This window comes from Olea europaea, chromosome 1 (genome assembly GCF_002742605.1).
Source record: "Olea europaea var. sylvestris chromosome 1, O_europaea_v1, whole genome shotgun sequence".
In the NCBI taxonomy this organism is placed as follows: Eukaryota; Viridiplantae; Streptophyta; class Magnoliopsida; order Lamiales; family Oleaceae; genus Olea; species Olea europaea.
The window spans coordinates 2,050,617-2,062,579 of record NC_036237.1 but is presented as its reverse complement, the minus strand read 5'-3'; the positions used below and the strand labels follow the sequence as shown (position 1 = coordinate 2,062,579).

The 11,963-nt window shown below is 34.8% G+C and overlaps 1 protein-coding gene and 1 long non-coding RNA gene across 2 annotated transcripts; both read right to left on the bottom strand.

The window, feature by feature from the left end:
- Positions 1 to 3,287: 3,287 nt before the first annotated feature.
- On the bottom strand, positions 3,288 to 9,718 carry LOC111412061 (putative wall-associated receptor kinase-like 16). The gene is made up of 3 exons (XM_023042838.1): positions 8,322 to 9,718; positions 8,059 to 8,220; positions 3,288 to 4,630 (listed from the first exon to the last, which is right to left on the bottom strand). Exons 1-3 carry the CDS (start codon positions 9,274 to 9,276, stop codon positions 3,426 to 3,428), a joined length of 2,322 nt encoding a protein of 773 aa, XP_022898606.1. The 5' UTR covers positions 9,277 to 9,718; the 3' UTR covers positions 3,288 to 3,425.
- A 948-nt stretch (positions 9,719 to 10,666) lies between these two features.
- LOC111412138 lies at positions 10,667 to 11,646 on the bottom strand. The gene is made up of 3 exons (XR_002705973.1): positions 11,518 to 11,646; positions 11,347 to 11,417; positions 10,667 to 10,898 (listed from the first exon to the last, which is right to left on the bottom strand). It is a non-coding gene; the product is annotated as an uncharacterized LOC111412138 (long non-coding RNA).
- Between the last annotated feature and the right edge of the window lie 317 nt (positions 11,647 to 11,963).

Below are 11,963 nucleotides of genomic sequence, written 5' to 3'. Positions count from 1 at the left end.
TCTCAACCACCTCGGCTTCTCCTCTTCGCCATTCAGCATCAAAGCCTCGCAGGTTCGGTTCCTCAACCAACTCGGCTTTCTCTTCACCATTCATCATCAAAGCCTCGCAGGTTCGGTTCCTCAACCACCTCGGCTTCTCCTCTTCGCCATTCATGTGCACTCAACCCCTTCCCCTATCACCTACTGTTGAATGTCGACGAGTCGTCGCCAATGCCAAGGCTATCCAATACCACTGGCCCACTATATTGCTGTTGTAATTCATACCTCTCTCTCTCTCTCTCTCTCTCTCTCTCTCTCTCTCTCTTGTACTTTTACACTTTAGTTCATTTTTTGATTTATCATTTATGGGATATAATTGATGTTTTATGAATTAGTTTATGATTTATGACTATTTTCTGCGAGTCTACTGACTCTAGGGATTTTGTGAATTCTAGATGTTGCATGTTGTCGCACCTGGCCAACCTACCTGGACGATGGCCCACTCATGGTGATCCACGTGGCATTCTTGCTGAGGTGGTACACAATGCCGAGGTGGGGTTACATCCGAACTACTTGAGCCGAAGTCCATCTGTCGAGGCTCCTCTTGTCCGAGGCCCGTTGACCGAGGCCTACGAACCGAAGCCAGGCTCTGCTGTAACCTGTTGAGAGCAGTTGAGGCCCTCAAATGGAAGTATCATGACAAATGGCCGAAGCCCCCAAGCTGATGCGCGAGCCTCTGAACCACAAGGAAACATCCTCCACAGTCACTTCTCCCAAGAGATCACCTGCACAGATCTTATTCGAATGACTAATGGAATGTTTGTCACAAGCATAAAGGTCAAGTCTTGTCACTAGCATGGAGGCCCTGCACAAGCAATAAATGCGCCGTAAGCTAGCAAGTCAAGCCCCATATCTAGGAAAAGATGTTTGGACTAAAGAGATGAGGCCACGTGCCACTTCATCCAAGGGCTCCCATTTCATATGCATTACTATAAATACTTCCATTGTGTAATATCAAAAGGCGAATGCAAGAATCAATACTAAAAACTACATTTTACTCAACTCTCTCCCATTTACTAGCAATACACAAATCGAGTTTATACATTTTTGCGTATACATCTACGAGCACCGGTTGGTAATTATTGTACAATCGGATTACGAACAACCCGTCGGATCCCGAACGTTACCGTCCCGCGTCGTTGGGCTACTCCCACGCCCCTTTGAACCGCTCATTTAGACCGTCCACGTGTCTTAGCGTGTTGGACATTCGCCCACGCAAGCGCGGGTGGGACCGGTATCTGTTGGCACACTTTTTGGGGTCAACACTTTCTGTGACCTGTGTACCAATACCATTCCAAAATTGCTTTTGACGTGGTTTTTAGCTAAACAAATAAGCAGGTGTGGAAGTAAATTTTCCTAAAAGACACTTGGTTTCTGGTGAAATTACAATAACCCTGACAAAGGGCATACTAACAAACTTAAAAACAAATCTTAATGAAAACCAGCGGTTTCTACTGCAAGATACATGTTTCTCATACTTCTTGGAATTCCATGAAATTGTGGTTCAACTGCAATTGATTCACAATTTTCTGTTGAGGCAGTTGTTTCAATATAGATGGTCGATTTGTTTGATTCTCGGCCAGAGATATTATGACAATAGTGACATCAGTAAGCTTGAAAAACATTTTAAAAACAATTACTTCATTAACTTAAGATTTTGACCTACAAAGATGTTAGGGATGTATTTTTTTCTACGCGCCACCTTTCAGATCAGGATGTTGTGATGCTTAGGGCTTTGTATTTCATTACTTCATACCTATTTTTAAGAGAATATAAGAAGATTGTTGATCACTTCTTGTTTGTACTTGTTGAAGATTTTTCTTTGAGGATAACCCATTATAGGTTTCAAGGTCTACTGGTAACCTTACAAGTATAGATATACGATAAGATTCTCAGTCTCGATGGAAATGTTGTTAAAAGAATGTTTTGAATGTGCCCCCCGAATCAAGAATTAGACGGTAGAGGAGCATTCCTTGCTACAAAATTGGAAGGACTCGATTTCTTTTCCAACCCGTATATAAGGATTTATAAACCTGTTTAACTTGTGTAGTATTTAATGTTATGTATAATGTTTTATATTCGACATTCTGTTTTCAATCTATTTCGAATGGTAGATTGTAAATATGTGACTTGAACCTGTAGGAGCTTGAGATGACGATGTCGTACATGAATGAAGTATGCTACAACAAACCAATTCAATTGGAGGTGACACGTAAGAAGAAGAGAAAGAACAGTGGAATGGAAAGCTCATGTAACCGTACTGAAACAAGTAGAAGGGCTGGTTCTTCTAATGTAAAATCATCTACATCTATGCTCATGATAACTGATGTTAGTCTTGGACATGGTAATGTTGTTGAAGATGATGATGATTTTGTTGATCCACTACCAAGATGGCAGGAGAGATCATACCATGACCATTCTCATATGGATGAGGGTCCATCAACTAACGCTCATCCTTTGCGGGCACCATAGTTAGCTGGGCCACCATACGTTGATTTAAGCTGCAAGTTTATGTTATATGGTATATCATTCATATTCAAATTTCACTAACTTTAACATACTATTTCACGTTCTGACATGTGGTCACAAGCATATGTGCACAAGTCACAGTTCTATGTTATTAGGTTACAAGTCAAGCTGCATTAATCACAAGTCATTCTTTTATGGATATATATTGCATTATGGTAGCTATAAGAGGTCAATGTCAATATGCACAAGCCATATATCTTAAGGCACAGGTCATAAGTCACTTTTTAACGGCTAGATATCAATTTGTAATAGTTACTCTTATATGTTGATTATTTAAGTTCACATTTCCAGTTGTTTGAAGGATTGAGAAAGGAGTTCATTGGCCAAATCTCTAGACTCTAATCGAAGAATAAAATGTTGACAATGTACCTTGATGATGTCAAGTTACATATGTCGTTATTGAAGGTTGATCAGAATGAAAAGATGAATCATATCATCCGAATGCAAGGTGAAATTGAATCTAGCCTGCTAAACATAAAGTCAAATATGAACTTTTTATCGGAATCCATGACTATCTTGATTTCTAGTTCAATGGTTCAATTCCATAAAGTCAAATTCATTTATATTATGATAAATAAAATTAGAATGACATGCTATGCCAAATTGATTCTTTCAATAACTATTGAAAACCATCGTAGAATAATTATTTATCATATGCTTCTTGCTACTGCATCTCAAGAGATTGAAGAGAAAAAAGAGCCCAAACTATATTATCAAAATGTTAATAGATAGAATATGTGGAACTATTTGATAATGCAAAATTTCTAGATAATGCTATTAATTGCTTAAATAAACAATTACAAAAATAGATAGTTGCTAACAATAAAAAAAAATTGTTCAGAAACCACTGAATGGCATCAAACTGTGTAAATCTCTAGGGGATAAGTGTTCGATGATGGAATGGTATTGTCACTAGTACTTCTCCATGTGTAGTCATCATTAGAAACCAATATTGATTTAGGCTTGTGCAATTGTACACCTTGATATTTAGTTTCAAAAGTTGTTGAAAGTGTTTGAGACATTCTAACACTCTCCAACTCCATGGCTACTTCTTTCATATTTGGCCTTTTCTTTCCATTCAAATTCAAGCACCTTTGCGCAACTTTGGCCACTGCAATAATCTCTTCTCTACTACCTTGCTGTAAAACTTGGGTGTCAAGAAGTGTTTCAAGATTTTCTTCTTCCATGCATAGCAAAAAACTTGTGGCTAAACTTCTTTGTTCTCCCATTCTATCCAAAGATATTGGTCTTTGTCCAGTCAAGAGTTCGATAAGAACAACTCCAAAACTGTAAACATCACTCTTCTCTGTAAACTGACTTGACTGAAAGTACTCCGGATCTAAGTATCCGAATGTCCCTTTTACTAAGGTAGTTTGATGAGTTTGATCCACTGCAATTGACATTGAAATTCCAAAATCGACGACTTTTGGTATGTATTTTTCATCCAAAAGTATGTTGGATGACTTAATGTCTCTGTGATATATGGGAATAGATGTTGCAGAGTGAAGATATGCAAGTGCTTCTGCGACTTCTACAGCAATTTTCAAACGTAGATTCCATGAAAATAGGAATTCATCGCTCTCATCATGTATATGATTGAAAAGAGTTCCATTGGAAATGAATTCATAAACTAATAAAGGAACTTCCGTTTCCAGACAACATCCTAATAGCTTAACAATATTCCTATGAACGACTTGTGAAAGCATGACAACTTCGTTAATGAATTGTCCAACTTGATTTTCATTTATTGAGATGGATTTCTTTATAGCTACGATTTTTCCATCAGATAACATACCTTTATATACAGTCCCTTGACCTCCTTTACCAAGTATCCGACTTTCATTAAAGTGGTCAGTCGCTGTCTCTAGTTCTTTAGAAGTGAAAATTCGTGTTTTCTCAAGTATACCTTCAGCACTTGATATTTGTTTCAACAAGAGTCCACCATTTCGTTTGAAGAACTTTTGTTTACGCTTCCTAATTTTTCTCTTCTTGTGAAACTTGTACAACCAAAAGGAAGTTGATAATAGAAGTAACAACCCCATTCCAGAGCCCAAGCCTACTCCTGAAAGTGTCAACATATAAAAATTAATTCAAAACAAGTACATCACATCTAATTTAGACTTAGTTATATAGAGTTTCTTGAGTAGGAATTTTTTTTTTTTTTTTGCTTGCTGTTTGTTTAGTTATTTGATATTGAGATAATAATATAGTAACATTAAGAATACTAAGCACATGTATGACAGTGCTTTTGCATTTTTATAGAAGAGCTTCTTAGAAATTCAATAGTAGTCAACTTCATCTAAAGTTATTCTATAGGGTCAAATCAGTTTAAAATATTATTCAAACATCTTCAGAAGAAACTTTTTAATATCAAAAGGAATTTTTGGCCTTTTAAAATCCTGGCCAAACATGTCCTAATACTTAAATTGGGAGCATAGATTTCTTAGTTTATGTTTGATGGCCATTATATTGAAAAAAATAGAGTTTTATATAGTGATTTTTCGGAGAATATGTGATGAAAAATTAGGAAAAGTTTTTAATTTACGTGCAAAATATTTTATTTTGTAAATGTGTGGTTAAAAATGAGTATAAGGATTAAAGAGGTATTTTTTTTCAACGGCTTAATGTGAATTGCTATTCATTGTAAAATTATTGATATATTAAGTTGTTGAATTTACTAGAGCATGATTGTCAAGTTAGTATTGAATTATCTCTTTCGCTTGTAACTTAAGTATTTTTGCACATTAGGGGGTGTAATCAAGAATTTTGAAAGACTTTAATAGACTTTTTGTTGTTTTGAATGATAATTTTTATGGATTTCATGGACTTTTATAGATTTGTATGAAGTTAGCGAAAGTTTTAGGAATAATTATAGTTGAGGTCACAAATCTTTCAAACACTAGCATATTTTTTCTAAATCTTTGGTGTATTGCAACCGTCACTCTTAACCTTTCCGAATGTTGCAAGTGAGGCCCCAAAAGGATGGAAAGCATCTAATTTGTCGTTGACAAAAAAAAATTGAGTTTGAACATATTTTTAATGTTTTTATAAAAGGCAAAATAATAACTCTCTATTTACTAAATTAAATATTTAAATAAAAAATAAAATGAATTTGTATCTCTTCTCCCATCACCCACTCCAAAACCAGAGATTATAAAATTAGCCATGCCATTGGCCACCAACCACCACCCATAATGCAGCCGCACTGCAATCGCACCCAACTACCACCACCTAACCAAATTGCAATAGCCATCACCATATTCTATTATTCCCGCAGCCGCACTGCAATCGCACCCAACCACCATCACCACCTAACCAAATTGCAATAGACATCACTATATTCTATTATTCCTTTTTGATTTTCTGTAAAATGCCAATAAAAAAAAGTGCTAGACCCTATTTTGCCAATGGAATTAGAATCATTGAAATTGTGAATTTGATAAAAAAATGGTTGTCTTCAAAGCATTTTGCTTGTGGATTGTGAAAATTTTGCTTTGACTACAAAGAAATGGAAGGAAAGAAATCAGGAAAGAGATGAGTTGTTACAGACTCGAGAAGTGCGGGATGAGTTGTAGGCACGAGATGGGATGCGGCAACCGTGTGACTTAATGAGGGATATCAAATTCAATTTGAGAATTCATTTTGTAGAGCTGATTAGGAAAAAAATTGATTTGAGAAATATGTCCTAGAAGTATATAATGATTTATGGTGTTGGGTTACTGGAAGGTGAAGAGTGAAGGGAGAGGCGGCGATGGCAACGATGATGGTGGCAGTTTTGGTTAGGGTAGGGGATGGTGGGTTGGGTTGGGTTGGGTTGGGAGGAAGAAGATACAGTTTTTTCTTTCGATATTTTAATTTAATTAATGTAATTATTTAATTTGGTAAATAGAAAGTTACCCTTTATGAAAATATTAAAAATATGGTCAAACTCAAAATTGTGGTCAACTAATAATAAATTAGATGTTTTCAATTCTTTGGAGCCTCATCTGTAACAATTTAAATCTTTAGAATTTTTTTAAAGTATTTAAAAGTTTCTATTAAATACACCCCGAAGCCTTGGGTTTTCGTACTATTATGATTTTCAGATAAATTTAATAACTTTCTTGAGCTAAAAAAAAAAATAAAAATAAAAAATAAATCTTTACTGTGTTTGAAAAATGAAAAATGCTGCAGGAAGAATTACTAAAGTGTTTGTTACACTTTTCCAGTCCCGCAGATTCGATCGTAAAATCCATGACCTAGTCCAGTGACTGAATCGATTGTATCCTCTGGTAATCGAAAATACAAAAATCTGTACAACTTAGTAAAATAACCGGCAAGATTTTACCGAGCATTTTGGCTAGCTTAAAAAATAAGGAAGGAAAAATATCTGCCCGACGAGAAGGAAACTTCTGCCGCGGGAGAAAAAAATAAATGGGAATAAAATAAAAAATCTCTGAGGGAAAAGGCAACAACCGTCTTCCATTTTTCTTTTTAACTTTTGAAATGACACGCGTCTAGGTTTATTACCTTATTGGATTTTTCTATTTTATTGGTAGGGTTAGGACCATTTTTTTTGGGGGGCCCATTTAGTTTGCACATGATGAAATGGTTAGTGAAAATAATTAATAAATGTTACAAGCTTAAAATACTTTTAAATTTAACCCGGAATTAAAATCTATACTTTAATCTAAGTAAAAATCAATAACTAGTTTTATTCATATCTTTTATGAAATTCGCAACTTTTAATCACTTTTTTCATCAACTTTTATTAAAATACATTAAAAATTTGATTTCAATTCCCACCAAGGAATTAAAATCTATATTTTAATATAAGTAATAATCAAGAACTAATTTTGACCACATATTTTATTTAATTCACAACTTTTTAACTACTCATTTCATCATTTTTTATTAAAATATATAAAATATTTAATTTTATTGCCCGCCCAAACATGGTTTTAAGGCTTAATGTTAATTTGTTTAAAAGTAAATATTTATATAGTAATTTATTCTTTTAAATAGTACATATTTATATAAAATTTAATTCATTTAGTTAATTTAATTTTCGAGTTGATCTGTATTTAACCTTGATTCAACCTTTGACCCTTGACTCTCTTCCATTTTCTTGTCAATGGCCGATTTGATTTTGTAAACACTGACAATAACTAATAGAATTAAGTTAAAGTGATCGAATTGGTTGACGTAACGACTGATCGATCATCACATTTTGCACATGAGTCCCGCGTGAATTAAAAAATGACGACCCTCATGTGTGTGTTTGATCTTCTCCTATGTCAACCCCTATGCTAGTGTAGTAAAACCCTAACTAGTAGAGACATTGATTATAATAATGAACCTTTTTTTTTTTTATGTTATTATTATCATGAATACTAATTTTTGTTCTACTTCGAATATTTTATCTAAAAAATCTTGAGTTGTAATTTTAAAGGAGGAAAACTTAAGTAAAACAAACTCTAATTATTTATGCAGAAATTAGTTAAGAATTACCTATTATCACTTTGCTATGAGACGCGGGCACTTGTCTGCAACCAGTACCATTTATTTTGCCATCACCATAATAACCATCGGGACAACCACACTTATAAGAACCCGAGGTATTGTTGCAAAAGCCATGGAAGGCGCAAGGATTATTCTTGCATTCATCAATATCTGCCACCCGTCCATCAAACATCAAAGCAGATAACTGTTAGATTTCTTGTGTCAAATACGGATAGCTAAATGCATAAATAATAGAAATTTTAAAAACTAACCTTGGCACCCTAGGTAAGGATTGCCCTCGTATCCTTCCTTGCACCTGCAATGATATCCTCCATTGCCTACGTTCAGGTTAATGCAAGAACTATGCTCTCCACATGAAGTTTTGTTACAATTCAAATCAGGACCAATTCTCCAATCTAATACCAATGGTCTATCCGTAAACTCTTTATTATTCTTTAGAAATGATGTTGAATCGTTGAGATCAGACAATTTGAAAGTGAAATTACCAAGATCGCCGATCATTCCAACGGTGGCAAAACTACACTGGTAATATTTGCTATTGGGAGCCCAGTTAGTATGCATGTCGACCAGTCGAACATTGAGATAGTCAGTTTTGGATATGGAGGTTTGGCAACAGCCCCAGAGAGGGCATGATCCGATGGAATGATTTGCAAGGTATGGACAGAACGACAGACAACCAATACCGCTGTAGTTATGGATTTGGTCTGAAAATTGTTGCACAATAGCCAAGTCATCACAACCAACTGCTATCAGTTGATTTTCATCTGACAAGGTATACGGAGTAGATTCAAAATTGAGGTATATAGAATAATTCAACGTATTGTCATTGGTCGGCATGCCATAGCAACTCCTTGCCAGCTGCAGCTCCGATTTCTTAACATAGATTTGGGATTTTGAGATATTAACAACCTCTAAGTAATGAGAGACTTCTTCGGGAAGCTCGGAGGAATTATCTGAGAGGAGGTAAGGTTTTGGAGGGTTGATAGAAGTATTGCAGTGAATGTTAAAGTACGAGTTCATAGAACAATTTGGGCCGATACCGAATGGGTATGGAATTTCTACGTTACCACAACTTCTTTGGCAGCCAGATTTTGTGATGTTGGTAGTGGTGGTAGCAATTGACGGTGGTGCCACCACCAGTGAAAGCAAGAAGAACATATGGAGCAAAGCATAACGCATAACCATGTTTTGCTTGGCAATTTGCATGTTCAGAATGATTAAGCTGAATAGCTGATCTGTATTTATAGAACAAATTTTTCTCTACTGGTATCACATTAGGATGTCACCTTGAGATCAACAAAGTGGGAGCATAACTAATCAACTTTTCATATTGACTTTTAGTGTAAAAGGAGACCGGATGATATTCTTGATTTCAACGTTCAGATTAACTTTTAATTAATCTAGTTCTAAGCGCCCTAGTATGAAAGCAAAACCAGAAAATTAGGTTTTGGCGCAAAACGTTTTTCATGAAAAGTTATCTCTCTCTCTTTTTGTCCTTCTTTTATCAAGCACAATTGGGAACTGTACAAGTGCACATCTCTTTCATCGTAAGTTTTGGTACAAACGTCTCTGTCTCAACATCGAAGGCCAAACAAGGTACCACATACAATTTAGGATCACCAGTTGCAACCTTAAAATTGTGAGGAAATTTTTGCAAAATTTTACATATATTTAAGAGTGTAAAACAGAAATGAATATATGCAAAGGAAAAAGATTAGACAAGTAAATTCAAAAACAAAATAGCAATCGAATCCCTGTGTAAATGTAATTTCTTTAAAATAGATTCGTCCCTCACGATCAGTACTTGAGGTTTCATTGAGCATTCATAATCCATGATACAACGAAAAAATCATAACAAAATGAGCACTACATTTTTAACCGATGAACTAAATCTGTATCTAAACACAATCACCAGATAGAAATTCAGAATTATTGGCAAACAGAAAATTGGAAACTGTAAATGAAAAAACTTAAGTGAAATCGTTTAAGAAGAATGGAGGAAAGAATCGTCTATATAAATAGGTTTTAATGGAAGACCTAACAGATAAGACATTGACCCTTCTAAGATGCCAATTTTGGTCCATTCGGTCCGATATTCATATACGCGGTCACAGTTGCACACAAGGTCTAAAGTACTAATTTGGTCCGTGATTTATATCTCATACGCACACACATGAAGAGAGCTCTTACAATCAGCACCGGTCTTTTGATTTTTTGGGGCTTGAGGTGAACTCCAAAAATTAGGCCCCCAAAATCAACTTAAATGCAAAATCTAACAAAATCTATTGTGTATTATACAACATATCGCTAATTTAAAACTTAATAGTAAAACAACAAATAAATATATTATACAAAAGATTTATATTATAAAATAACAAAACTAACAACTTTTCAAATAATCATTTAAATACTATTTGTCTTGCTGTTTTAGAGGCAAAAACATTAATTAAATCTGAATAATTTAGTTATTCAGCCATTTCTTTCTTTATTGATAATATAGCTAATCCGTTCAGTTTTTCTTGTGACATTATTGATCGGAGGTAAGTCTTGATCAACTTTAATTGGAGAAACTTTTTCTGACAAAATATCTCAATCATTTCACAATTAAAGTTTTCAATATAGTTACTATACGCGCTTGTGCAATTGATCCTAAAATAACCAATCATATAAGCCGATCAGACCACAATTATATAAATCGACAATGTTTCAAACATTTTCAATATATTTAATAACAAGTTAGAGCAAGCCATTACGTACGTGAGAAGTCGAATTTTGACGAAAATGATGGAATCACGCCGTTGAGAATTCTGCCGTCACAATTCACAAGCCTGAAATAAAAATTTGGCATCAACCACCAATACAAAACCAAAAGTGGGAACCAAAATCAAAAAGTGGAAACCAAACCAAACCAAACCATAGACAAAATTCATTCCAGTTGATATTGTTCACCTTACTACTGACATATCTCACAAAAACAACAAATCTAAAATATCTATGGCACCAAACATGTGCAAAAGGTCTTCAAATAACATACGATTAAACATGAGCACAAGTAAAGGAAAACAAAAATCTGGTTACTGGACTGCTAAGTATGATTTATGTACTAATGTTATGGCTCCATTTGGGATTTGGTAGTTCATCAAATATATCATTAGTAACAGGACAACTGACATATAACATCTTTGCTAATCAATATATGTTTTTAGTTTTTAATAGTAATAAAATAGAAGAAACACAAGAGTTGGGAAGCACGACCAAAGGAAAAATGAGGCAAACCTTCATCAGCAAGACAGCAACACTCTGATTGAGATAATTGTAGTCAAAGGCCCTTTTTAACATCAATCTACCTGAAATAAAACCACATACACAGGCTAAGTAAGAGAAATTGTAATTTTTCAGGCTGTCATGAATCTTGACACGAAAAAATTAATTACGTAATAAACATACCATGATCAAATCGAAGAGGACGTGCAATAAATTGACGACCGGCACAAAAAAGAGAGGTAACAAACACTGAAAAAGGGCAATAAATTAGGCCTTTAGGGTTGAAAATGGGAAACTTCTTGTTCTTGTGATATGTGAAGAGTGAAGGGAGGTAGTGATATTTGGGAACTTGCACGAAGAAGATAAGTAGGGTCGGCCAAGGAAATGAGGCCCTCGTCGAGTCGCAATCATCGGTCCAATGATTCTTGGAGTTGGATTGGAGGCGGAGGTCGAGTTGGACGTCGTAGTCGTCGAAGAGGAAAGAAGGAATGAAATATAAAATCCAATTTTCCAATTTTCCTCATATATATATATAGGCCCATCCGATTTTGGGCCTAGAAGAAAATAATGAATGGAATGGATCCTCTATATTTACAAAAAAAAAAAAAAAAAAAAAAAAAAAAAATAAT